Source organism: Maniola jurtina, chromosome 2, assembly GCF_905333055.1.
Source record: "Maniola jurtina chromosome 2, ilManJurt1.1, whole genome shotgun sequence".
NCBI lineage: Eukaryota > Metazoa > Arthropoda > Insecta > Lepidoptera > Nymphalidae > Maniola > Maniola jurtina.
Genome location: NC_060030.1, coordinates 15,186,781 through 15,201,161, shown reverse-complemented (window position 1 = coordinate 15,201,161; position 14,381 = coordinate 15,186,781). Strand labels below are relative to the sequence as shown.

Here is a 14,381-nt window from a genome sequence, read left to right as displayed (position 1 = left end):
AGAGAGAGACACGACATATGTCTCTAACCTAAGGCTATGAAGCCGATTTGTTCCTGACGCGCCACGTAACAAGCAGGACACCGCTTTTTTTTATTAAAAAGAACGGCAGTAGTGACGTCTTTTCATATACTTATGAAAAAGGTGCTGTGCACAACGCGAGCTGACTGGTGTGCGATCAGGATTGTTTTTTCTCGAGCCAAAAAAAAAAAGAAACTACATGGACAAAGTCACGTTGAAGGCCACCTTAATCTTAGTGACGGCCTCTTCCACCATATTCTTTTTGGGCCTCTTCTTGCGGCGCCTCGAATCCTCCTCGACCTCGACCGAGCCGAGGAACGACAGTCGGAACACGGCCGCGGGCGCAGCGTACACCCCCGAGTACGGGCCATCGCAGCCCCACTACGCAAACACACCGGCTAACCTCCTCTCGCTCTCACATACCCCCAATGCATGCTGCTGTCTCTTTCACTCTTTAATTAGTTCGTCTTCTGTATCTTTGCTATGGGTTATGGCCCTTGTACTCGTTGAGCCAACACAAAGTTTAAGGCCAAAACACGCCAACTTGGCCTGACGGGTACAAAGCTGCACAGTTTTATGATAGATCGTAAAACTGTGAGTGTAGGTAAAGGTACGTACTTTGATATAATTTTCGAGACAGCAAACGCGTCGTTTTGCTTGTTTTTTTAGGTGAACTTTTTACAAAATTTTGAATTTTATTGTTGTTTACGCGATTTTCATTTTACCGTTTATTTCTATGTTTAAAATTTCTTACTTTCATTGCCAGCCAGCGTAAGCTCAAGCTCTTAATTTAATAGCGTCAAAATGCTAAATAAAATATCGATTACCACTGTCGAGCGCCAAAAATGCAAAATCGAGTGTCATCAAAAAATCGATTTGATTTTTCGATATCCGAAATTTTTTAAGTAGGGTACGAATTGCAAAAACAAGCCAATTGGTTCTTCAATCTGCGCAAAAGCAAGCAAAACAACTCGAATAACACACAAATTGACAATGATATGTGAGAAGCGAGCGATTCGTTTATCATGAAAGCGTACCTAACGGAAAATAAACCTTGACATTAATAAAATTAGGTTCAAATTGTGTTATGCTGTTATGCAAAGCTTTTCAGTATACCGTGTGAATCGGGTCGTGTTTCCATGCTTTCGTGCGTTTAATGATAACGTGCGTGGAGAAGCAAGTACCCTGATTCTCTATGGCATTCCAATCTTATCAAAAGTTCCTGTTACATAATGAAACGTTTCGATCAGGGTTAACGGCGGCCAGTGCCTTTGGTCGATGGTCGGCATGGCGTAGAAAGGCACCAAGGCATCTATATAGCGTACTATGCGTTTGCTAAGACTTATATTTCGGTTAAAATGAGATGGATTTATTTCAACGATATAACACTGTCTCGTTTAAACAGTATCTTAAGTCTGAGTAAATTCAAAGTTTACTTTAAGCGTTTTAGCCCAAGGGTGAAATCTATAGCGAGCATACTTAGGGCAGAGTTAAAACGAGACAGATTTATTTAAATACAATTGTATGATTTTAACTCTGTGTAAGTCTGAACAAAGTCAAAGTTCGCTCTATAGATCTTAGTCTAAGTGTTTTTATCCTGATCATAACATTGGCCAAATAAATTCTGTGGTGCCGGCCAAATTACTCCAAGATCCTTTGATGCTTACTATGAATATCTACAAAAGTCAGTAAGTCGCCTAGCGCTGGCTGCACGTGATAAGTGCGTATACGCCAAATGTGTCTGATTCTAAATGCATTGGCTGGACATTGCGTCAAAGTATCCGACTTAAACTCCCTAAGAGAAGTTCAGCTCTAGTGCATTCAAGATTCACACGTGAATAACCAATCAAGTTCAATGTTTTATAGACACATTTTAGAAAATAATATCTGTACCTAAAATTTGCCACGAAAATTGCCAAATTTACATGACTCGAAAATCGAGATACCAACATATCTATTTGTAATCTGTGTAACTTTAAAACTACATGTACAAACGAGAACAAAACTACGTCAGAATGGAGCACGCTTCCCTTTTAAGCGAATGCACTGCATAAGTGTTGATGGCCGCTTAAGATATATTTGGTGCATGCGGGCAACGCTGGAATGCTTGCTTTTTCAGGCACACATCAAAGGATCTTTGATATAATTCACATACACTTTTCATGCGTTAGCCTGCATTGGCCGAAAGTGTTGGACCAACGTGAACTGGAGGCATGACTTGAAACTAGAAATATCGCTGTCAAATTAGACATTTCTTGTATGAGGCGCTGTCAATTTTGACGTACCATTAATGCAGCAATGATTTTCCGTTTTGATGTCATAGAAAAAAGGGCCAAGTGCAGAGAGACCACATGGCATTACTGTGAAGCGATGAGCGTAGTATGAACTCACCTTTATTGACGTACATGGATATAATATTATTATGCAGGGATTGGCATGGACCTATAAATACTCATAAAGTAATATAGTGGTAATGTACTAGTAAAAGATGGATAAAATTAATAATAAGTATTTTTTTATTTAATTTGTATTAAGACCGATATTTTGTACATCGCATAATGATCTCATACTAATTTTTTTCAGCTTTTTAACCGACTTCATAAAAGAGGAAGTTCTCAATTCGTCGGAATCTTTTTTTGATGCGCCGATAGGTACATCTACTTGTCGGGGTGTTTATTTAGATTTTTTCATCACTAATTTTTTGTGCTTAAAATTAATTTAAGGTGTAGGTAGATAGGTATTATTTTATCGCGCACGTACGCCCAAATGTCTGAATGCATAGTCCCCCTTTTGTATAAAAAAATTACTTTAAGTTTCGTGCAGTAATCCGAAAAAAATCTTCAAATCGATAACTCAAAAAAAAACACCTGAAAATATGAAAAGGATGCAATGATAATGTAAAAACAAGCAGAGCAAAAAAAGCGCAAGCCAAAGATCAACAAATGTTTTCAGAGGAGGCTAGCCGGCCATACGGGATCCGATCTTCCAGAGTCGGGTCGAGGGGTAGGAACTGAAAAATAAACTCCTTGCCATTCCTGCCAGCCCAATGCCAATAAAACCACCCGCTTTTAGCAGGGTTCACATTACGCGCGGCAAGCTCCCGTTTCGAAGCGTTCTAGCCTCGATTGAGGTGGGTTTCATACTGCCACGCGCAATGCTACCTCACAAGATTGCCGCGAAGGGACCCGGCTATTACAGCACGCATCACGAAATTAGAAAAAACCGGATGATTAAACGGGGCGTTGTATGAATAACAGGGTTAACTTTGTTATTAATCGTTTTTAATTTTTGAAAAAAAATAAACATGTTTTTAATCCTATTTTAAACATAAACGTTTTATTTTTAACTATTATTATATATTATATATTGAAGCGTCCCGTACAATGTTATTTTATTAATTAATGTCTACTTTCGTGATACAAACTGTACCAAACTTTGATGCGAGCATTGTGATATTCAATTGTTGCAATTGGCTGATATTGGTGCCAGTTTGATTCTATATTAAACTAAACTAATGATCACTATGGAGTATGGACCTATAAAGTATACTCATGATCACTTTCTAAATTAAACAAAATTATTGACAGATCCAATAGTGTTGTCCTTATCAGCAAATAACGTTGTGAAAAGGATAACACAATTTTTACCACCTCACCTGTCAATTTTGACACCTATCAATTTAGTTAAATTTTGAGGTTCGTTTACAGCAAAATTAGAATAGGCGTAATAATGATTTTTTATATTAATCCAACTGATACAACTTATTATTAGATTTAGATGTATTTCTCTTCTTTACAGTTTTAGCAAAAGTACTATATTAAAGTCAGCCTATCGCAATAATTGCGATAGTCACAATGTAACAATCATCTGTTTGATGCTAGGGCAGGAACGTGAACGATTTGGCAGGGCGACGAATCAAGGATTCAGAGCATTGGGTACGCATTTCATACTATTAAAAACTACGGTACGGTACATTGGTACTGTCAATTAAGGGGTAAAAAGGACAAAGGAATATCCCACTAGCATTCTCAAAACACTAAACCTAATGAGCATGAAATTACATAAACGAAAATTAGTTATTTATGGTCGAAAATCGTGAATAGACACTGGCTGATTCCATTGTTCACAATCTCTAAACTAAACGACAGGTTGAAATGTATTGCTATCCTTTTCATAATGTTCCCTGCGGGAAAGGATAGCATTAGATTTAGACCTGTCAATTTAGTTTGGTTTATGTACAAGCCACAATAAATTCTAAACTACATTGACAAGTCAAAATAAGTGCTATCCAATTTCGTGGAGAACGTGTTGAGAAGGATCTGATTCCTTGTAGCCGTCATTTTAGTTCAGAGATTTGAGCATAACCAAATTAGCACCTACCATTATTTTTGAAAACGTATTACACGGTTATTGAGAGCAAAACAAGAGAAAGGAATAAGTAAGAAAGGGATAGAATTAGGTGTGACCTTAGATAAAGAACTAGGGTTTGACAACATTAATGCGTTAAGTCTGGGCTCAGGTAATGAAATTGCAGAGAGAGAGAAGAAGTAAAACATAGTAATTTCATGCTCTTATTCTGCGAACATCTACAAAGAATATAACATATTATGTAGTATGTCACCGATTCACACGGGCAATGTAAAAAATATATTAACAATTGTTTTTTAACGAGAATGCGTTTCAAGGGTCTTTTATCACAGGAAATCAGTACTTATAAGTATATCTCAAATAATGTAATTTTAAAATTTAGGAAATACAATTACTAAAACTAAGAAAAATCTCTTCGAAAGCAGCTAATTCGATCGTACAAAGAATTCTAAAACAAACTAAATTGACAGGTAATGCCATACTTTTCTGCATAAGCATTGTGAAAAGGATAGCACTATTTTTAGGCCTGTAAATTTAGTTTAGAAATTTTGTACAGTCGCTCTATTGCCTGATAATCATATTATATCGTGTTCAAGTTAAAGTTTCATTCAAAATATTTATAAGGCATTTTAAAATGATTAATTAGGAATTGAAGTTACCAATAAGATTATTAATTTTAATATGTTAACTTACTATGGCTTTGTTATTATAAGTTAAATGCGTCGATTCTGTTGTATTTCTCAAAACAAAATCTAGAGTATCTATATCTTATTCTTTTTAATACTGCTAAAAGAGGACAGAAAATTAATTTTAAATGAAAGACTCTAAATTATAGTGGTAAAGCCTGACCAGAAAAATAAAATACCTCGCCATATTGCAGAAAACCCTTGGAACTAATTTAAACAAGACCATTATATACTTACTAAGTGACCACAGACAATATTATACTAGTGAAGCCCCAAGAGCAAGTTTTTTATATTTCTGGACAGGCTTTACCTAACCTATAAACACTATGCTCAAGACTGCCGCCTAAAGTCATGAGGTTTGACAGTTTGAAATTAAAATTTGCTTGTCTGTCCTTTACTTATTACATTAGTAAAAAAGAGATGCGAATACTCTAAATTTAATTTTTTTAGCCATCATAATTAATACCAATATCTACTTATACGTAATAGGGTTAGTAAAATATTCTTATGGCACACCCAGGCTGTGGTATTGCCCAGGATGTAGCGTCATACCTTGATCCTAGACACGGCTTCCTCGGCCTGTAGCATTCTGGTAGCTTTGGTCGGCTGGCCCTCGCAGGCTAACTGCGTAGAGCCGAGGTATCGAGCTCGGAACAGAACGCCTTCGATCAGCACTGACGCCAGATCTGTAAGGTATAGTTACAAGATACATACAAGTGTAAATTAAAAATTTATAACACCCCCGACAAGTGAAGGTTACAGTAACAGTAAAAAGAGCTGATAACTTTCAAACGGCTGAACCGATTTTCTTGGATTATAGCTAAGAACACTCTCGGTCAAGCCACCTTTCAAACAAAAAAACTATATTAAAATCGGTTCATTAGTTTAGGAGCTACGATGCTACAGACAGATAAACAGATACTTTTTGGGTCGGGGGTTAATAATAAAATTAAAAGCCTTGAAATGTGGTGATTCGTTTGAAAACATTTTCAAACGAATTCTGCTGTATAGTCCATACAAAATGACTTCTCACGCGCCATTTTAACTCTATGGGTCAACTGTCATACCAAAAGTACGGTTTACCTTTAAAATAAGGATTAAAATCGTACTTTTGACATGATATTTGACACATACAGTTAAAATGGCTCGTGAGAACTCATTTTTTAAGCATTATACTCAATTTCTAAGGTAATTTAAAATGACAGATCTAAATATAATTCTTTTCCCTTTCATCTCTTCTTGCGGAAAAGGATAGCACTAGATATAGACCTACCAATTTTCTTGTGTGCAACGGTATTAGCCATATTCAGTTGTAAATTAATCTCTAAACTTAGCTAATTTGACACATCTAAAACAAGTGGTATTCTTTCCCACAGGGACTTTTCACACTGAGACACTGAATCTTGTGACATTAATTGTGAAACATTTCTTTTAAATATGTTTTAAACTTGTAAGAGCTTAGAGATCTTTGTACAGTTGGAAAGTTAAGGATTGTCTCATGAAAATAGTTTAGGCATTAGTACTGCGAGATATAGAATATCGAAATTCGTCTTTTACATTAGGGACAGAGAATTATTGATATAACTCACCATTATATATTCCGATTGAAGCAATGAATAAATGAAATATGTTAGACAGAATTATACATATTCATATAATATAGGTAGGTACTAAAATATACTATTAAAAATGGTAGTTGGATTATTTACCTTCTTTATTTTTGCTTTTCTTCTTCCCGTCTTTGTCCTAAAATGACATAAAGAGAGTTACAAAAGATTGTTTGAAAATGTCAAAGATAAATTAAATGTAAACAGATAGTACACACCTCCAACTTTGGCTAATTACAGGAAGGAAGGAATTAATTAAAGGAAGTTTATTTTATGTCTTCTTACTAAACGAAAAATATAAGTCATGTATATAACAGTGAATATTACATTTAAATTCAAATTCAAAATAATTTTTTTCAATTAAACTTTTACAAGTGCTTTTGAATCGTCAAAATAATCTACCACTGGTTCGGAATGCCGTTCCTACCGAGAAGAACCAGCAAGAAACTCGGCGGTTGCTCTTTTTAAGTATTCTATTTACAATAATATGCCATACTGTATACAAGCAATTGCAGCGCCGTGATTGCTGGAGCAAGTCAAACCCAAGCTTTTTTGTCATTTACATAATCTTCGATTATACCAAACCAAATAGTATAGTATATAGTTCGATATAGTAAACCAAACATGAAAAATATCCAGACAGGCAATGCTCATATATTCGCATTTTAAAATGTGAAGCTAAATCCCTACGCTTGTGGGTGATACGTATGCGCCTAGCGGCAGACTAGGGAAATACCGGCGCTAGGTAAGTATCTTTGGGTAAAATGACACCTACGAGCATGCTTCAAAACATGCGGCCCGTTATCAGTCTATAGAAGTCGTTGACATAAGTATATCTAAATAATCTATACTAATAAATAAAATTGGAGTGTCTGTCTGTAATTTCGAAATAACTACCTCATATTAAGCTCATATGGTTATTTGAACGATACCATAACTGAACCACACGTTTTTAAAATTTTTGTCTGTCTGTCTGTCTGTCTGTCTATCTGTCTGTTTGAAAAGGCTAATCTTTGGAACGGCTGAACCGATTTTGACGGGACTTTCACAGGCAAGTAGAGGATTGACCAGGGCGTAACATAGGCTACTTTTTTAGCCGACTTTCAAAAAGGGAGTTGTGTGTTTCTACCTATGTACACCGAAATCTCCGAGATTTGTGAACCGATTTGCGTCATTTCTTTTTTAATCGATAGAGGAACTTTGCGACATTGTTTCATAAAAAATTTGGAGTCCAACTCCTCAATCCTGATGCTGCAGGGGATCTGACCAATCCACGCGGGCGAAGCTGCGGGCATCAGCTAGTTTTTAAATACATAGCAAAAATTGCGGGACCGGCATGATTCGAACCTGCGTCTTCTGGGTTCGATTAAAATCGAAAAATTATTTAGAAACTAGCTGATGCCCGCGACTTCGTTCGCGTGGTTGTAAGGTTTTCAAAAATCCCGTGGGAACTCTTTGATTTTCCGGGATAAAAAGTAGCCTATGTGCTCATCCAGGGTATAATCTATCTCCATTCTTTTCAAACCAATCCGTCCAGTAGTTTTTGCGTGAAAGAGCAACAAACATACACACACACACACACATACACACAAACTTTTGCCTTTAGTTAATTAGTGTGATTTCCTTGAAGTTATAGGTAAAACACTATCATAAAAGTTTTAAAAATATACTAAGTATACCTTTCCATTATGTAAAGGATCTTCGTCCCTATGTTCGGAAGAGTCGTGCGTGTGCTCGCGCGCCGTACCCGTGGAGCCTCCCGAGGGCATTACCGTCCGAGACTTCGGTTTGCGCCATCCCTGGAAACAATTACTTAACTGTACACTTTCACTGTATACTACTGGGGATAAAACACCAATACAATAGAGGAAAAGAAAGCACATTTGTCGGGTACTTGTCAACACTATTGTAACGTTCATATATTCCGAACCAATTATGTAATCAAATTGCGCTTTCAAATCGATTGACCCAAAAACATCTGAAATATATTTCAATTTGACCACGGCTATACTGGTATTACCTAGGTTAGGTATATTCATATGAGTCTGTTATTTTGTTCGTGTAGTTTATTTTAACTAGCTGATGACCGCGAATTCGTCGGCATGGATTTAGGCTTTTGAAAATTCCGTGGGAACCTTTTGATTATCAGAGATAAAATGTCCATCTTAGCTCAGTTCAGTTCAGCGGTTAATCTATGAAAAGGTAACGGACAGACATGTTTCGCATTTACAATATTAAGTATTTACTTAATATAGTTAATTTTTCACTAATTAAGAAAGTCAGTAATGAGTCCTTTGGTAATTGCAATAAATGAATAAATTTAAGATTAGCCGTTCATACATCTTTATTTGGTATTTTTTACTTCAAACTTGCTTTTAGTAATGTTCATTGAATAAATTACATTTAACAACAAATAATGTGTTAGAGTTTAATATAAAATTAATCCCTAATTTTTCAGCTGGTTAACATTATCGATAAAAATGATAAGATCTACCTATTTAAATTTAACAACATGATAATTTGTCTCTTTATCGGATACCAAAATATAGATTAGGTATAAATCCATACAAGATAGTATTATTTATTTGTCACTTCTTTGCGCTTCGACTCATATAATATACCCATCCAATTTCAACGAAGTTTAGCAAAAAGCTAGAGACTGTCTCGACATGGGTATAGAATACTTTAAGCCCGAAAAAATAAAGGTTTCCAACACGATTTAAAATCAAAAAAACCTTGAGTAAGACAAAAGTTCTAGTATAGGTACCTTTTTCTTTTTCCCTGTATTAGAATGACTCTTGTCACTCACGTCACTAACATTTGAATCATCATCCACATTGCTAATTGGACTCGAGTGTTCGTTAATAGAACTTCCTTCCTTAGATATTGCTACATCGTTCAATTCCTCAGAATTATGATTATTATTTACAGGCACATCATTAACATTTTCGGAATGAGAATCCTCATCGCCATCTGTTACTATTTCGTTTGAATTCAGATCACGATTCTCATCGTAAATATTTAGACATCTGTCAGAAGCATCAGCTGCGTCCGTACCACTTTGTTTGCACTCAATGTTTACATTTTCATCCCTTGTGTTCACACTTTCACTTTCATTCACTAACATAGTTTTTGATACAATATCACTTTCATTATTGTTTTCACTATTATCTCTTATTTCGTCTGCCACTACAACCAATTTTTCTTCATTTATTATAGAAACACAACCTTTATTACAAACGCCTTCACATTTTTCTTCACTTATTTTCGTTATACATATGGTATTAAAATTTTCGATGCTTTGGTCTTCTATTGGAACTAAGTAAGAATTTTCTTCCATTACTTTTGATACGCACACTTGATTATTAACATCAATTTTGTCTCCTTCAACCAAAATTGTCTTTTCTTCTTCACTCATTTTGATAATGTCACCATATCTCCACGTTTTAATGCATAGGTTGAGGTAATTTCAATGTTCGATAGCAGTAAATTAATATTATCGTAACATTTGGTCATTTCCCAGCGATAAACGTTATCACTCGGTAAACACGCTCGCTTGGCATATGATAATGCCGACTGCTCGGCCACCGGTTACTGGTTAGCGTGGCGACTTAATGCGTGTGTGGGCAGAGATTAATCAAAACATTTGTTTTCACAGATGGGCCATAATTCTTTGATCACTACCCATATTAATACAAAAGTGTGTTTTTTGTTGGTTAATTGGTTTGTCCTTCAATCATGCCGCAACGGAGCAAGGGACCGACGTCATTTTTAGCATGGACATAGTTAATGCCCTGGAGAGAGGAAGGCTACTTTTTGTTCCGTTCACTTCCCGTGGAAATTTTAATCTAATCCACGCGGCCGAAGTCGCGGGCATGGTTTAGTTTTTTATAATATAAATAAGGCAATGTAAGGACACCTGGCTCCTAAAATATGGTTTAGGCCAGTTTCAAGGCTATCCTGTTCCGTGGTTCACGACTAATAGTACCCGTTATGTAGGACGTATTTTTTATCCCCTTTTGGATAAAAATACTTATGATAAATGTTGAAATAATATATAGGCAAAAATATAATCCATCTCTTATTCTTTGAACAAAGGTCATGCGTCAAAAGTTTAAACAGAATATTAAAATAACTTGTAAATTTAAGTGGTACAGTCCTCTGAGAGACAAACTATTTGTAGGCACAAACTAAATCAATCGCAACGCCTTCTAATCTATGACCAAGTATAATAGGAGAGCAAGGTCGTGCGTTACGACTCAGAACGAATACCGTTTATTGCGAACACACTACTCGGTAATAACTCTATGCTCCAATGAGTCATGCGATTGAGTTCATGAACAAACGGGGATACTCATCATCACGATCATCCCATCACCGGCTCACTACTGAGCACAGGTCTCCTCTCGGAATGAGAAGGGTTTAGATCGTTTAGCTCATAGTCCGCTATGGTGGCCAAGTGCGGATTGGAATACTTCACACACCTTTGAGAACATTATGGGGAACTCTCAGTCATGCAGGTTTCCTGACGATGTTTTCCTTCATTCACCGTTAAAGCAAATGATATTTAACACGCAAATAGATCCGAAAAGTTAGAAGTGCGTGCCCGGGATCGAACCCCCGATCTCCCAAAAAGGAAGCGGACATCTTAACCACTAGGCTATCACGGCTCTACGGGAAAAATAATCACAATAAATTATTGAATTCAGTTGATGTTTTGATGTTTGTATTTATATCTAAAACCTATTTTATCTTTGGCCGATCATTAAATACCCGTTTTCGATTTACCTAATGCTGATGATATTGTATCTAAGGTATAATGCACATTATATTTTTCCGTATTTTTAAATTGATTGGACAACTAGTTTTTGCCCGCAACTTTATCTGTATGTATTTAGAACAAAATCCATTTTGTTTTCTGGAATAAAAAGTATACTATGTCCACCTCTAGGATGAAAGCTAAGGTTGAAATCTCTAGAGCATACTTTTGACTTTGCTTAGACTTGAGTTTCAGTTAAAAAGAGACAGATTTATGTCAGCGGTATGACGCCGTTTCGTTTTAACAGTGTTTTTAGACTGAGCAAAGTCTAAGTCAAATTCTTAAAAAAGTGCGCTCATTGATCTAACCTGTGTGCCGTTAAAATCGATCGAAAGCAGCAGCAGTACGCTGGACGTACTGAAATTGGTTGAGATGTTCTAAATAACATAAAGAACGCGCTATTATAGACAGTACCCCTAACTCTGGTGTCATAGTATAATTCCTAGAATAAATTCACAAACGTACCTAATATTTCCACCATTTTCTTGTAACTTCATTCAGGTAGATGAACCATTTGAGTAAAATGTTATCAATGATTCTAACTCCGTTTACACAATCTTCAAACTGAATTGACATGAAGTAATACTGAATTTTCCACAGGGAATATTGTGAAAAGGATAATAAGTACTATTTAATACACCTGTCAAATTAGTTTAGAGTTTGTGTACGACTGAATTAGCACCTATGGTAAAAATCATTAAGAAAACTCACTTTGTCATCGAAAAATCCCTGGTCATCAGTTCTTTGCTGACCGAGCAGTCTATCCGTTTCTAAATCTGTATCTGCTTCGTCTGTAATGCATTAACATCAGATTTATAAAATAGTAATTAAATGGCAAAAAATCATGAAATCACAGTGTTTTTGTTTTTTACCTTCATCGCCGCTGGCTGGTTTTATTTCCACTGATTCCGTACTTTGAGCCGATGTGGGCCTTTTTCTGAAAAAAATTTATATAAGTCTTACAATGGTAAAAAAAAATTATTCAATTAAACTTTTACAAGTAACTACGTTTGAATCGTCAAATGCGTCTACCACTGGTTTGGAATACCTTTCTGTTTGAATCTAATTGGTACAACGTACTGCCCTTTTATAAATCGCATAGGCAAAGTTCGATTACGCAGAAAAGCGCTAACTCGTCGACTAAAGCCGAATACGTACACCACTAAAATAGCCAAGAGCAACAGAAACTCATGCCATCTCGCTAATATTTCGCGCGTGTAAGACATGCGCGTAGGTAACAACCAATAGCGGACGGACGCGCGCTATGATTGGCTGAGATATTTTCGCGGCTTTCATAAATTAGATTTCTGCGCAGGTATACGTAAACGTGCATGTGCACGGTGTGAGGCGACGACTCCGCGGGCCGGTGCGGAGCGGGCGCGGGGGAAAGGGCCACTTGTTATCAAACTGTAGTAAGAGCAGAGTCACTCACCTGGGATACACGTCGTCGTGGTGGTGGTGATGTGGCGTGTGCGAGGGCAGCGGCGTGTGCGAGTGTGTGTGCGCGTGAGACGAGTGCGGCGTGTGCACGGCGTGAGGCGACGGCTCCGCGGGCCGGTGCGGGGCGGGCGCGGGGGGAGGAGGCGCCGTTGCTGTACAAAAAAAATACATGAAAATTTATAACTACCCACACTTAAATTCTTATTGAACGATTTATATGAAGGTATTTTCTCACCTAGTGGATCTAAAGAGTGTAAGTCTGCATCGGATAACATGTGAGGGTCTGAATTAGTTCCGCTATCTACAATTTCTTCTATAGTTACCGAATGAGTCTGAAACAAAACACAATATTAAAGGAAATATTATGGACTCAAAAGTCACCCTTGCAAGACACCTTTTTGGATTGTAAGTTTGAGTTATAGACAATTTTTGCATGCGTTATTTTGTAAAATTTTATATAACAAATCTTCGTTGAAGTAATGGTAATCATACTTAAGCTATATTTACAGTATCATACAGTAACAGTATCATTGTAAAAACAATCAAATGCGTTTCATAAATCGCTACATGAACTACTAACATTTTGTCTTTACTAGTTGTATATAAGCAAGACAGTTAAATTGTTCAAGTTCTTTCTTCTCTCTAGGCTGGTTTCCTCACTTCCGTCTGTTGAGCATATTGAGTTAATTTGTAATGAGAAAGTTACTCTGTCTTTCATTAATAGTAACACATACCTGAATCATCGGGTTATTATTGTCTGTATCGGAAGCGTGTCCCGAAGAAAGGCCATCCTCAACGATCGGTAACGTTCTACGGATTGGTTCTGCAACAGAAAGTTTTATCAATTCTCATTCTCTTCTTCTTATTATTTTGTACTATGGTGCTTTTTCTGGTGCTCTTATTTTTATTATTTTGTACTATGGTGCTTTTTCTGGTGCTCTTATTTTGTTGGCAACTTTGTTTGGTTATCTATCAGGTCATACCTTTCATTTCCACCAGTTCATTCTCCATAATAGCCATGGATAGTTCGCTGGCAGTATCGCTGGCTGCGGAGGACAGTGCAAGTGCTACGTGCAAGTCCGCTTGATGCGTGGGGGAAACGCACGGACTGCCGTCGTCGCCTGCTTGTAATGCCGCTACATCTGGCGTTGGGAACCTTGCACGCTGCTTCTGCTAAAGAAAATGCTTCATTAAGATCTGTTTACACCAAACTGCTCTAGTTATAATGCTATCACTTTTTTACGAGTTTGTTCCTGGATTGACAAGAAAAAGATATTATAGAAAATTCAACTCATGGGACTTTTTCAACTTGTATTTACTTGTTACGTATAACTCGATTGATCTTCACTTAGTTTTAAATATAGGCTTCAAGGATTAATTATAATAATCAGTTTAATAATAATAATAATGATCAGTTTAAGTTAAAATTAGATGTCATAGATA

The 14,381-nt window shown here is 36.6% G+C and overlaps 1 protein-coding gene across 7 annotated transcripts in view; it reads right to left on the bottom strand.

The window, feature by feature from the left end:
- The window catches only part of LOC123876409 (protein lin-10-like), a 173,326-nt gene that overhangs the window by 8,435 nt on the left and 150,510 nt on the right, over positions 1-14,381 (bottom strand). For 3 of the 7 annotated variants that reach the window (XM_045922659.1, XM_045922675.1, XM_045922685.1), the window contains 10 exons: positions 13,922-14,111; positions 13,673-13,761; positions 13,174-13,270; positions 12,931-13,090; positions 12,371-12,435; positions 12,210-12,289; positions 8,359-8,478; positions 6,782-6,818; positions 5,625-5,758; positions 244-399 (listed from right to left, as the gene is read on the bottom strand). In XM_045922659.1, the coding sequence (XP_045778615.1) occupies positions 244-399; positions 5,625-5,758; positions 6,782-6,818; positions 8,359-8,478; positions 12,210-12,289; positions 12,371-12,435; positions 12,931-13,090; positions 13,174-13,270; positions 13,673-13,761; positions 13,922-14,111 (1,128 nt within the window). The remainder of the gene's footprint in view (positions 1-243; positions 400-5,624; positions 5,759-6,781; positions 6,819-8,358; positions 8,479-12,209; positions 12,290-12,370; positions 12,436-12,930; positions 13,091-13,173; positions 13,271-13,672; positions 13,762-13,921; positions 14,112-14,381) is intronic. The other 4 variants (XM_045922688.1, XM_045922694.1, XM_045922667.1 and 1 more) reach the window with 3 other exon arrangements.